The 14,547-nt window shown below is 40.2% G+C and overlaps 1 protein-coding gene across 1 annotated transcript; it reads right to left on the minus strand.

Annotated features, from left to right (window-relative positions):
- Window positions 1-1,503: 1,503 nt before the first annotated feature.
- Window positions 1,504-2,737, minus strand: OLIG1 (oligodendrocyte transcription factor 1). Its single transcript, XM_075593297.1, has one exon. It carries the CDS (start codon window positions 2,603-2,605, stop codon window positions 1,907-1,909), a length of 699 nt encoding a protein of 232 aa, XP_075449412.1. The 5' UTR covers window positions 2,606-2,737; the 3' UTR covers window positions 1,504-1,906.
- Window positions 2,738-14,547: the final 11,810 nt, after the last annotated feature.

A 14,547-nucleotide genomic window follows, 5' to 3' on the forward strand; every position in this document is an offset into this window, starting at 1 on the left:
AAAACCACCAAAATCTGCGGATGTGCTTTTTTGGGGTTTTGGTTTGTATTTTACTCGGTTTCGAAGATGAATTTCTAAGTTCAACTTGGACAAAAGAACGGACTTCAAACCCGTAAACCTGCCCATCCCTTATTAGTCGTAGCAAGACAATGATTACATGTGAAATGCGGCATCTTTAATACATCGCTTTTACTAGTGTTCCAACTGTTAAATCTATCATTTCCATTCCTGTAAGAAATGTTCTGCGTATAAACTGCTTTATGGGGTTGCACCTATTTTTTTCTTCTCCTTGGAGAAAGAAGTGATTTTTTTGGTACTATGACCCTGGTACTGGGGAGATGAATATACCTGTATGTCCTGTCATCTTTTACAGTCCACCATCATTTTACTTCAAGGGAAATGTTTAGGGAACGTATTTGGTTTAACTCCCTCACTACTGAAGTTATCCAGCGATCCTGCTGTGCTGCTTCTTCACTGTGGCTCTCGTCTGATTCCTCTGTTCCTAGATTGATGTGAGTTGTTCCTCACACTCCGTCACTGATGTATTTGAACAGAGCATTTTGAATTTCACGATGCCGAGTTACATAACAGACCTGATGCTTGCAAGCAAACCTAATATAACAAATTGCAATACTAAGCAAAATGTATACATTTACTGACTTTATTCCTACCAAAAAATACAATACAGTGTTGAAAAGCAAAGTTGTCAGAGCATTAGATTTTGTGTTAATTATATAAACATTGAAGTTACATGACTGCTACATTCTGTCTCTCACTTGCATCCCCATTCATATTAATACAATCTGTAATTGTTGTTGTTTTTTTTAACAGTTACCCTTTAAAATAATCATTTTTTCGATGCTTCTATATTTAACACATTTTTGAACAAAGAAATACTTTAAAAGCAGAAAAAAAATAAAAAAAATTAAACAATGGATAATACTCATCTTTCTAATGAATAGCCAGCATGGATACAATTATTGCATGAAGAACTTTTGAAACCTTTCGGAGATCTTTCCCAAATGTTCTGTGATGCCCAGTACACATGAAGAAGAGACCTGTGAGGTTACGAAAGCTCCATACACAATTTCAGTTGTAAAGAACTCTCATGTTGGTGCATTAAAAAGTATCAAAACCTACAACAAATCTACATTAGTCCAGGACCAGTAAGGTAGTAGGACTTTGAACTACAAGCTTTTCATAACAAATACGATATTACATGTATGTGCTCCTAGTGTATGCATTAGGTGGACCAAGAACATACTTTGAAGGAAACATACTATTTAACTCAGGAGTTTTCAGGGATGAAGTAGAAGCTCTAAAACATGTATTTTAGTGCTCAATCAGTTACAAAGAGAAATGATTCAATCTACACATACATGAAAGCTATTTTTTTGTTCTCAATATATATATATATATATATTTATTTTTTTAGAACAAAAAATTGTTTTTGAGAACAAAAAATACAAATATATATATATATTTTTTTTTTCCTATGGTCAATTAAATCCCTTAATTCTTGAGTTTTGGTATTCATTGACTACTCCAGGAGCTTGAAGAAGATCAGTACTAGATTACTCAATTATGGATGCAGTGGCCCGTGTAAGTATAGGGGGTGAAGATTCCCTTGGTGGTCACAAACACAAAACACCTCCAGGTGTCCTTACGCCAATACAGATGGACAATAGAAACCTTATAAGAGCCCAGGCTTGTCATCCCAGATTTTGTGAAAAATGTGCCCCAAAACCGCTGTCATTTTGGAAAGGGTCTCAATGTCCAACTAATTGGTAAGTCTTCAACTTTATTTAAAAATCCATTGCAATTACAATACACTCAACTCCATTCATTCATTGTCTTTGTCCACGGTCGCTTCATAAAGTTCCACTGAGGCAACAGCAGAGTATATTTACTTGGAAAACTGTATAGCTTTTATGCTGAGACTGGCTGGAATGAAGTGGGTGAACCTGCAGATTGTACAGGTGCAAAGGCTGCCTCCTCCTCCAGGTAAATTAAATGCAGAGCACTGCTGCTCCTCCAAGGATAGTGAGTGGTATTTGTTGGATCTCTGGGGGTCTGGATTATTGCTGGGTGCTGGAGTTAGAAACACTGATCCTGGTGCAGCAAAGAGTGGCAACCCAGCTAGAAGCAACCTGGGCCCAGGTCCACTGAGGTCTCCAATGATCCGCCTTAACTCTTGAAGAGAGCTGCCAAGCAATAGGATGTAATTCCTGGCCAATAGTAGTGTGGCAATCTTGGACAGCTTCCTCCCAGGTGAGCTCTGACAATGGGTTGCTGAATATGGCATGATGACTTCCCTCAGCGAATCCATTGCCAGGTTCAGATCTTGCATCCTTTTCCTTTCCCTGCTGTTAATCTTCCTTCTTAGTTGTTGCTGCTCTTCCTTTAGCTCATTGGTATTTCTTCCACATCCATGCATATTGACAGAGGACACAAGTTGTTCCTTGCCTTCACTGATGGTGAAGATAGAAGGGGGCAGCCTGCAACCTGCAGTGTGCTCTTGGGTAGGTTTCCCAGACAGCAGATCACTTTGACATTGCCTCATCATCATCTTCTCTCTATTTTGTATGAACCTGCAGATCTGCATAATATTGTTCTCCTCTGGATCTACGGTGTCCCAGGGGCTCAGTGACACCCAATTGCAAGAAACATCATCCCAGCAAAGGAGTTGGAAAACCACGGGAAATTAACAGGATGTTGAGAGGTGTGCAAGTGTGATATTCAGTAAGTGGCTTGCTCTTTGTGCTGGCTTTGCAGTTGACAAACTAGTGGATGAGACAGCCCATCCCAGAATCAGTCTCACCAAAGAAATTTCATTGGCTAACAACAAGCCCGCACCTCCTGCTTTCAAGATAACTGGGGAAAAGAGAAAGACAAGCTTTACTGTGGCAGGCCATACAACTTACCAAGGGAACCTGGATGTACTCCTGACAAACAAGTTCCTACAGCAACTTCAAATGTAAAAGTGATGATTGTGTTAAACGACTTAAATTGTAGAAATGACCGTAAAACAAACTGTTTTATGAGTATTCACTTAGGTTAGTTTGGAACTGACATGGCTTATTTCGGCACAATAATGGGATTCATTAAAGTTGTCCCTGTCAATTTTGTTTTACATCTATTTAAGTAGCTCATTTTTTTTTTTGCCATGCATAAGACTTAACTGTTACAGCTCTTGAGGCCCGCTTTGTGTTACAGAAAATCTTAAATGTCTTATAATGTGATGTATGCAAAGAGTGTTTAAATAATGTTAAAGAGGTCTATGCACTTACTGTAAGATGTTGACTATCCACATGACAGTGCATCCATGATTTACCATTCCATTGGCCCGCTGCTTATAAACCAATCTCTAATTCAGACACACTTATGCTAGGTCGAACCCATTATGGTGGAGAGGCAAAAAAAATGATGCATCCTATTATATCATTCGAATGGCATTCATCATTTATAATACTGCTCCATTTGTCTATATTATCTTTCTCCATCATGTCTCCTCCTGCCACAAATGGAACATAATGGCAGTAACATTTTAATATATCAATGCATTCTTAGTCTTTGGTGTCATTTAATGTCAAATGCTTTATTAACATGATACATGGACCCCTAAAGAAATGTGAAAACAGTTACTTTTTATTTTTTTTCAGTTGTACACAAAAGGTATTATAAATCTGCATGCCTGGAAATGCTTTTTTGGGGGGGGGGGGGGGAGGGGGGGCTGTGAGCATGATGTGCCAAAAGAGCTTTCTTTTACTTAAAATATTATTGAAGCCATTGTGAAGTCGGTAACACTTGCCAAAGGCTGTAAAGACTTACACTTATTAAAAAGGGACAATTTGCTTGGAAGCCTGTGGCTAATTTAGAACACAATGGACACTGGTATAGTGAGTCTTGTAGGGGGAAAAATTGGCAGCTTATTTCAGTGCTTCAGTCAACCTGAAAAGAAGTGAGTGACTGTGGCCGGAGAACATTTTGGCATTGGCCGTTCCAAACTCATAAAATGAATCCTTTCATCCCGACACATGGCCAAGAACGTTCAAAGACATGAGGAAAAGGGATAACAAAAGTGCATCTGAAGTCATTTCCATGCTCTGAAACTGGCCATCCGGTGGCACATTTCCCAAAATGAATGGGCAGAGTGTAACAGGAAAAACATCCATAAAGGAAACAAACAGGGCGAACGCACTGGCATGGAGCAATGAATGAGAGAAAGGGGCAACTAGATGCTAAACGTTCATCCTTCTGCCTCGCCTTTTTTTTTCCCCCTTCCAGAAAGTGCTGGACAATGAATGATAGAAAATGTAAAGGTAATAAATGTGTCTTATTGAGTTTCTGCTGGCACGTCTGTGGGACACCTGCTAGAGAAAAGAGGGTGCTTTGTGAGCCTACATATCTGGTTAGTCTTACATAGAGGGATGCTTTGTGGTTGTTAAGCAGAACAGTGGCCTAAGAACCAAGCAGATTTCACACTGACGTTCACTCGGTGGAAAACGGAACCTTCCTTAACTACCTGAGAGAAATGGAATAATATTGTTATCAAGTTTCATACATTTCATGTGTGTCTTAGGCCTCGATGTATCCAAATGCAATGTGGTGTATTGTGCCCACCCTGGTGGTAACTATCATTAACTTGATCTTAAAGCTGATATATCCCATTACATATCTTCTTCATAACTAGTGCTCTTATGGTTAATCTAGGTATCCCTATTGGCCTTGGTTTTCCCTTCTATTTTTTATTCGAGTCCACCATTCTCTCAATATGTCAAGAATAAGGTCTGGGAGTCACCCTTGACCCTTCCCTCTCTTTCATCCCTCACATTCCAATCCCTCACCAAATCCGTCCTCTTCCATCTACTGTATGCGTAGCACCCTTGGGGTATTCCTAAATTATCTTGGTGGATTCCTGGTTTCTACGGGTAGTTTAGAGGTTACATCCTTTTATAGGCCCTAGTTTAATGTTGCAGGTTGCACGTAACTAATTTAATGTAACTAATTTCATGTTGCAAGTCACAGACAGGTGACAGGCCAGTCCCTGGTTTCAGAGATATGCTAGAAGGGTCACCTATAGGGGATGATTCAGCTAGGCTAAGCCTGTCCCTTATTCTGCCCAGCGACAGGGTAGGAGGAAAATCTATAAATATAAGGGACTTTGCTCTCCATCTTCACATCTTAAGTGGACCCGTGTGAAGGGGATCTCACCTGTAAATACAATGTAAGTCATGTCCGTCTGTAACTCCATGTGTTCAGTTTTAGGATCACTTTGTTGTTTTCCAGCTATGAAAGTGCACTCTTAAAGATAGGGCCCCTCTATATGGCTCTGAGCATGTTCCACCCATAAAAGGTAATGGTCAGGTACTTCTGATAAAATTCTGTAGGCAAGGGGCTGGGAGCATCACCTTAGAATTACTAGGGGGTAAGGTACTCTGGGTTATGTCAGAGGTGATAGTGTGCAGGCTCTTATGTACAGTGTACCCTACCTAAGGATTCCAGTGAGGAAGGAATTGCTCTTTCTTAAGAAGGAGAGTGCTTCTGTGCAACACAAAAGTGGAAGACTGTACCTCTTTGGGGACTACTGCCTGAGCGTCCTTAAGGAAGAAGTTGATATGTGTGTTCTTGCTACAATAAAACTAAAATTCCTGGCGCCCTCTGTATTATTGTTCACCATACCAGCCCTGCCCGAATTCCAGCACGCTGATGAATAAGGTAACAAACCTCTGCGCATCACCATCACTTTAAAGACACATTGGGACATTTTGGAGTGGCCCCTCTTCTAGTGGCCGGGGGTAGAGGTGTTACATTTGGCGCCCAACGTGGTGCTGTGTGTGCAGAGAAGATTTCATGTATCTAGCTTGTGTTTGGAACTTTTGGAGCCCAAAAGTACTTTTGCCACATTTTAGTGTGGCCCCTCTTATATTGGTTAGCTGTGGAGGTATTACATATGCAATATTGCTAGAGTACATGCCCCAGAATCAACTATAATCCTAATTAATTCCCTTATCCTCATCTCAACTACTGGAACCTTCTCTTTCATGGACTTCCTCTCTTGTGCTTATTCCCTCTCCAGTCCATACTAACCACTACTGGTAGATTCATTCACTTCACACTGTTTTGACTCTTCTGCTTCATAATCCCTGCACTCTCCTTCAAAAGCCTTAAGAATCAAATCCAACTCCTCACCTGCAGCTTTTCATAGTACTACCCATAGCTACATCGCAGTAGCAATAAATGTGCAAATGTGTCCAATTTCGGTTCGCAAAAAGTTAACATACCTGTCGAGTTCATCTTTTCCCTTGTGAAATGTATATATCCAAAATAACTCTTAACCATCAAGTTGAAGGTTTGATAATTTTGTATGTCTGTCTGTCTGTCTGTCTGTCTGTCTGTCTGTCTGTCTGTCTGTCTGTCTGTCTGTCTGTCTGTCTGTCTGTCTGTCTGTCTGTCTGTCTGTCTGCATGTCTGTCTGTCTGTCTGCATGCATGTCTGTATGTATGTATGTATGTATGCATGTATGCATGTATGCATGTATGCATGTATGCATGTATGTATGTATGTATGTATGTATGTATGTATGTATGTATGTATGTCTTTTTGTATATAGCGCCCTCCAGGCCCATGAGGCTTTACAATTCACATGACACAATATTATAACACAATGGGACATTACTCTTCAGATCTAAAACAGGACAAGGAGTCCCTGCCCTGTAGAGCTTACAATCTAAGTGGTAAGTGTGGAGAATTTACATAGACAGAAGGAGGTGGTATTCTGGTTGGTGAGTCTGCAAAGGGCCAAGGTCAGTGCATATTAGATGTACAGTATCATTAAAGAGGTGTCTTTTAAGAAACGTCTTACAGGTGGAGAGAGGGGGTGCCAGTCGGATATTGAGGGGAAGGGCATTCCAGAGGTGTGGGGCAGTGAGTGAGAAAGGTTTTAGGCGGGAGAGGGCTTTATATACAAAAGTGGCAGAAGACATCCTTGAGCAGAACGCAAGAGTCAGGCAGGTGTATAGCGAAAAATTAGGGCACAGATGTAAGATGGGACAGAAGAGTTTATACCCTTAAAAGAGAGGAGGAGAATTTTGTAAATAATACAGAATTTAATAGGAAGCCATGAGAGGGATTACTGCAGGAGAGAGAGAGACAGATTCATGAGAGAGTAGAATGATTTTAGGATAGATTTTAGGGCAGACAGGTGAGAGGCAGGAAGGCTGAACAGTAGAAAGTTACAATAGTCGAGATGTTCGAGAATAAGGGCCTGTGTCAGAGTTTTGGCAGTAGAGCGAGTTGCCAAACTACTGGAAGTCACTAGTTCGCACTCTGTCAGACTCCCTTAACCTTCACACATTCAAATGTTCCCTAAAACCTGACTTCTTCAAAGAGGTCTATCCAACACCCACCTGATGAGCAAACTGATTAGCTCACATACATCCTCAGAACACCAGCTCCCTTTTCCCACTGATCCATGCATGTCCTCCTCCCACTCTTAGATACACCGTGCTTAGTCTTGGGAGCTACCATAAGAATACAGGGTAACCCATCAGGGTCCTTACATCAACGGTGAGAAAAGTGGGTTTTGACGCACAGCTCCGTTTTTTTGGAGCAAATATTAAAACAGTTTCTTACTGTACATCTGATGCAGAATTTTAGAATAACGCTACTTCATGTAGGGAGGATTTGGGGGGCAAATAAGAGGGGAAAAGAATGGAGATGCACAATGTGATACATCTCATTATAATATGTGCACCATGTAACTCCCCAACTACTGCTACTGACACTTCCCAAGTCGCAGGCTAGGCCAGACAGAGCAACAATGAAGCAAAATACTTTGATACGTAGGTGCAGGATGAAATGTCCTGCGTTTGGACAAAATTGCCTTGATAAATAAACCCCTAGATTGTAACCGACTTGGAGCAGGGGCCTCCCGACCTATTGTGTTATTGTGTGGAAATTCATGTTAAACTGTTTGCTCTGCTGGTTATTGTCTTTCTCCTATATTGCTGAAAATGCTAGCACATTATAAATACATAATAATAATAATAATAATAATAATACTACTACTACTACTACTACTAATAATAATAATACATTCTGAATGTGGATATTGGATACTTAGGGGTTTGATGTATCAAGAGAAAAACTTTAGTAGACACAGAAATCCTCAATAGGAGATACAAAGCAGCGCTCTACTCCCAGTATTCTGAATGCAGTAACTTCCGTGTATTTGAAGGAACAGTGGAGAGTGCAATGGTTCAGGACCCATGAAAGGTCCATATGGGACCTGAAACATTGCACTCTCCACTGTTCCTTCAAATAAATGGAAGTTACAGCATTAAGAATACTGCGAGTAGAGCGCTGCTTTGTATCTGCACACTGCACACCGACAAGTTGTTAGCTAAGTTACCGATCGATCGGCGAAGATTCGGCTCAGGGGGGTTCACTACATCACTGTCAGTGCTGCAGAAGAGTACCCATGATGCAAAGTTCTGTGTGGTTGATCATGTGACCAGGCAGTCACTAGATACAATTGGTGCACTGCTAGAGAGAGGGCAAAAGGGGTGTGCCAGAGCCTGTCCCTAAGAGGAAGGGAATGTGACTTTGTAAATGGTTGCTATGGAAATGCTTGTTACATTAGTATACGTTAAAAATGTCTTTACATTTTTGTTTTTTAAATGCTACAAGTATTTTCTCATAGTACAGAATTGATTTAAAAAAAAACCACGTAGGATATTGCTTGGTCTACAGCTTTACTGTGAGTAGTGCACTGCTTTGTATCCCCTTTGAGGATTTCTGTTTCTATCAAAGTTTTTGTGTAGTTGTGTTGGCCACACACCCAGACTTGTCCTCACTGAAGCTTTGTCCCCAGATTTGTCTGTATTGGTGATGTATCAAAGCAATCATTGATGAGATCAAAATAAACATAGGGGATCTGGGTTTTCAGGGTTTGTAGAATGTGCATAGACCTTTTACCTCTAGATTATGCTAATTAACTATTCAGATGCCTCTTTCTCACTCTATAGCTACCACAAAGGACACAGTAATAGATACACCGTGCTTAGTCTTGGGAGCTACCATAAGAATACATCCAAGATCATCAGTCTCCTTTACAAAATCTATAGTGCACAGTTTCAGAGTTAAAATGTCTGCGAGGTGCAGAAAATAGAAGCCATTGTGTCCCCCCAAGGGTGCTCCAATTCCCCCTGCAACAGGAGAGTCCTGAAGAAGTATTTGGAGTAATCTGTAGTACTGTCTGTTCCCTGCACGATGCTTCAATTACATTGTTGATTCCACTCACTACGCACATCAAGCAACAGATGTTAAATGACCGCGTAATACTCATAAGACCCAAGTAAACTAATGGCAGTGACATGTTTAAAATGTTAGTTATTAGGGTCTTTTGATAAAACCTCAGCCAAGTGTAAGTATTTTTTTTTTTTTAAATAATCTTTGAAACTTTCTCAAGGTAACAAAATGCTACAAGTTTCTCAAAACCAACACACAAAATTAGTTATCAAATTCTCCTGGCGGCAAAACGAGGTCACCAGATTTATAATAAACCCCTTGATAAAACCTGTCATTTAATAAGTCTGGCTTTTCAATGCGAGTCTCTCAGCATCCATGGGGTGTATGTATCAAACCCTTCCAGCTGCAAAACTGGCATAAAACTAATGTTTGAAAAACTTACTATTATTAAGGAAATATAATTGAAAGTGAAGATAACATTTTCCGTTGATAAATCTTTTCACACTTGCTGTCCCTGTTTTGCAACCAACAGACTGTGATAAATAACCCGCAGAGCGTAACTTTCATTTTGCCCCGCTTGCGCCAGTGAGCAATTTTTATGAATAGTGAATATGGAGCAAAAGGAAGAGTTAGGGAGGAATTACACAACAAATACTGAAATCGTGTTTCTGTTGCTCAAAAGCAACCAATAAAAAAAATAAACACATCAAATAAAAATGGATGTGCATCAAGGTGCAATTTTTTCAGAGCGTAACATGCTCAAAGTCTTTCAAATATCCGAGCGTAAAGATCATTTCACTGCATTAACCCAGCAGAAAGAGCTGGGCCAACGTCCTTTCATGCTGCCGCATCTCATAAGCTTTGTTCAACCTTAAAAATAATAGCCGTTTTGCACTTGAAAGGACAGATGACAAATATTTAGTAAGGTTATTATCATTGTTATTATCATCCGGCGCAGTCGCTAGGTTCTGTCAGTTGCAGGTGACAGCTCTAACAAGTCCCATTAACAACGTGTCCCCCAAAGCAGATGAGAAATGTATTGGCTGCTAATAAACTGTGACCAATTGGTCAATGCAGCTTGGTTGTGTTCATGCTGTTTGGGACCACAGGTCCTTGGGAGAGCCTGCACTTGTTCTGCCTTTATTTCCATATAACAGAAACATTAAAGCATGTGGCAGACTCTGATGTTTGTTATAGTGAATAGACATATGTCCCTCACACTAGCATGTTGAATATCTAATTAGGCTATCACAATGATGTCTTATACCCAGGGGCTGTTGCAAACAAGACACAGCTATTCTCTTAAGAATACAAAACAGGCAGTTTTTGTACATTATGTATGACGAATAAATTCTCAATTCATCTAATTACTGAGATGGACAGAATCCCTCCGCATGTTCTCATTGTTACTAAATGTAGTGCTAAAATAACGCTGTTTTATAGAATAAATATGCAGTTATTTTGTTACCAGACAGTGGTTTAGATATCGATTTGTTCTTTAAAATCATGTTTTAAGTGGAGGTCACATATATACAACTCTGCTTTATATGAGCTAAAACGTCTTCATGTTCACTGTAGAGGAGGTGCTCTGTAATTCTTACGCTGCTAAATTTCAATACGACATTTCCATTTTTGGGGTATTTTGTGTGGAGTTTGTTTACGCAGCTGCAATAATTAATATATGTTTTTAATGATAATTTATTTGTGTAATATCATTGCTAAACACACACAACCCCTACAAGCTCAGGAAATAGCAGGTTGTGTGAGGCACCTGTGAATGACCAGTCTATTCAGACTTCTGCCCCATCAAAAAGGTAAAGAGAACGTTCACAGATAGTGTTAGGACCTGTGTAAAGGGCCTTACTTGGCATGGTTACAGGCTTAAAAATTATTGAGCCAAAGAAATTGAATAAAATGATGCTTACTTATGAGAAGAAAGACAGATACGTATTTAGCTACTGGATATCATTTGCCATATTGGATGTAGCATTGAGGCTTTTTGTCTTTGGTAATTTCATTGTTATTAATATAATAATAATAATAATAATAATAATGTTGTATTATTAGTAGCAGTGATAATGCTGTTGTAGAGTTTTCTATGGAGCTGCATGGGTCCAACATTAGTAGTGGCTGCATACATACCTCTGAATGGTAGAGCGTTACGAACTAAAAAGGAGTTTAGTTTAAAAGTTATTATTATTAATACCCAGTGAGGAAGGTAAAGCTAGGAAAAAGTTAAAAAAATAAGGAAATATAGGTAGGATGGAGGGGGAAGGAGGGGTGTGAGAAGGGGAAGGATCTAATAAGAGAAAAAAAGAAGTTGCATAGGTAAAAGTATGTTTCATGACGTTAAAATGATGGTACGTTAAAAAAGAAAACCCGTCTTTGGCAAGAAAAGGTTAGTAAACATTGCCATATGTACCAAAGTGAAGGAATCTCACTGGAAGCCATTTCCATTTTTACATTGATAAATACTTTGGCACTAGTTTTGCAGCCGGTAGATTTTAGTAAAATAACCCCCAGGGGTTTTGGTGAAAGATACACCACCCCAGTGAAAGTCTGAAAAGTCAACTGGATGATTGCTTGTCGGGACGTGATCGCTTTCTCATTGGTTCAGGCCCAAGAGCAGCTGCCTTTACCAGGAGTCCATCCCAACCGCCTGGGAATCTGCCCGAGAATCCAGATGGTATCTGGCGACTGGGAGCTATGCATGGGGAAACGATGGAGAGCAAAGGGGGAGGCATTCTAAATATTCTGCTCCTCTGGCTGGGAAGGGGTTAACTTACCAGACATTCCCAATGCATTATTATTTTTCATAGTCTTGGAAACAACACCAAGTATATTCATTGTATCCTTTCATTTGTTTAACTTCTAATAGGTATTGATTACACTTTTCCTGCAGTTCTCATTATTGACTGTGGCACCTCATTGCAGACCTAACTCGTGTTTTTTTTCTCTCCGGGGTTTAATGATAATATTCTTAACCCAAAATCCCAGGAGGCTGGTGAGGTTTTCTGCTGAGCTTCTTAATAATCACGCTGTTACTTTACAGTCAATAGTGGTGTCTCCTCATAAGAGAGAAAAATGTGAATTTGTTGTAGGAATGCTAGGAAAATAGGCAGTTTAAGATCAACCATTGTGTTATTAGCTGATACTTTGATTAATCCTATAGTGCCTTGAAGATGTGCGAGAATAATTCATGTACATTGGCAAAGAAAGAGTTCACGGAGAGTATTATGGACTTGATGTAATGATACTAATTCTTACAGGATTGATTAACAGAAGGGCGCCTCACGGTATTAAGAAACTGCCATCTGATATAAAGCTTAGATATCCGTTGCTAATTAACCGCAGGTTCCCCACCAAATCTTACTCTTGTGCTGATCAGCTGCTATAATTAACTGGTCCTTACAGTATGATGATCTGACTTTATCTTTGCCACCTCATTAGGGTGTTGCTGAAGAAAACTGGCCGTATTATACAGCTTTGTGCCAGCTACACAAAATATGCAGTTTTATTATCTAAATCAGGGGTGGCCAACTCCAGTCCTCAAGGGCCACCAACAGGTCAGGTTTAAGCATATCTCTGCTTCAGCACAGGTGTCTCAATCAGTGGCTCAGTCATTATAACTGAGCCACTGATTGAGCCACCTGTGCTGAAGCAGGGATAACCCCAACACCTGGTCTGTTGGTGGTCCTTGAAGACTGGAGTTGGACACCCCCGATCTAAAAATATCAATAAAGACGTAGAATATATTCAACAAAATATATACATCAATAACTTTTACATTGAATACAAACTTTTTAAAAATCTAGAAGCAACCCAAATGCCATCACCTACTGGAATGGAAACCCAGTGGAGTATGTTGACATTGATTGATTTGATTCAACTAATAGGATGGACATTAAGCCATATATTAAAGTAAAAGGCACACTTCGGTTCTCAGTTAAAACTCCTTAAGCTGGGTCTGATCCAATTGTATGGGTTTTGGCAGGGGGTGTACGGTGATTAATCATGGCCAGAGAGTTGAAGTCTGCTATGTAGAGGACGCCGGCTTCCTTGTCTTGAAGGCCGTGTGCATTACACTGGTTCACAGTTGGAACAGGGCTGCGTATAAGTGAAGACAATGGATCAGGGCAGCCCGTGCAGCTACCACTCTTATAATGCATAGTGCGAGATCTGACCTTGCAGTTCAAGGAGAGGAGGGAAAAATCTGATGGGGAAATTCATTCTCAGGGATTTCTCAAGACATCTCCAACAAGCGAAGATAAATGGCAGAGCAGAATAGCTAAAGATATTCTCAAGAGTACTGATGAATGCAATAAAGAAAGCACTCGTTTACATTCACAATCCATTGCGAGTACAAATGTAAATAGTTTTGTTGGAAGATTATTAAGAAGTGTTATTAATGAAATATTCAAAATGAATAAAAACGGTGTTTGTGAATAACACAGGGCTCTCAATACTTCTAGACATACCACGATAGCCAATATATTGGTTTTCAATTAGAGGTCTGTTAAAAAAATATTAAGTCAAATGTATTACCAATTTCAATAACGTTGCAGTAGAAAAGGTTAAGGCAAATGTATGTAATGGTATTACATGTACTCATTACATCAAACAACCTTGCTTGATACTATAGGCAAAATAGATGGCATGGATTTATTACCAATTCTCTCTTAGAAATTCTGCATGGAAAAGTGACACACACTGAGTGCTCATTTGCATGTAATTACCCAGAATCCCTTGCTGCAGTGGAAGCACTGTATGCTAAGAGATAATAGGGGAAAGCAGGGTTGCAGACCTGTCTGAGACTGTGCTCACAAGCGGTATGTTTATTTGCTTTTGTCACAAGAATCCAAAATGTCGACCAGTGGGATTCTTTTATTCTAAGACCTTATAATGGCAGTAGTTGTGTCATTGTTAATACATTTATACTGTATGTTACATAGTTAGTTAGGCTGCGCCCTCTGTGCCGCTGACCGCGCTCCTGCTTGAGAGCGGTGACGTCACCAACTCTCCAAGCATTAGTGCTCGGCTGTCCAGCATATTTATTTATTTTACGCACGAGCAGGGATGCCGTGGCCAGGGGGCGTGGCCGAGCAGTGACTGGCGCTGATTGGTTGAGGAGGTCATGTGACCCTTCAGTGCGCCTGAAACACAAATTAATCTGTCTTGGCAAGCGCCCAGCGCCCGCGAGCGTACGGGAACGGGCCAGCCGCGTGAGCGTGACCGGACAGATTTGAATTGACTCTTTTGGGATACAAAATCAGAGCTATATTGTTAGTACACCGT

Source organism: Ascaphus truei, chromosome 3 (genome assembly GCF_040206685.1).
Source record: "Ascaphus truei isolate aAscTru1 chromosome 3, aAscTru1.hap1, whole genome shotgun sequence".
Classification (NCBI taxonomy): Eukaryota; Metazoa; Chordata; class Amphibia; order Anura; family Ascaphidae; genus Ascaphus; species Ascaphus truei.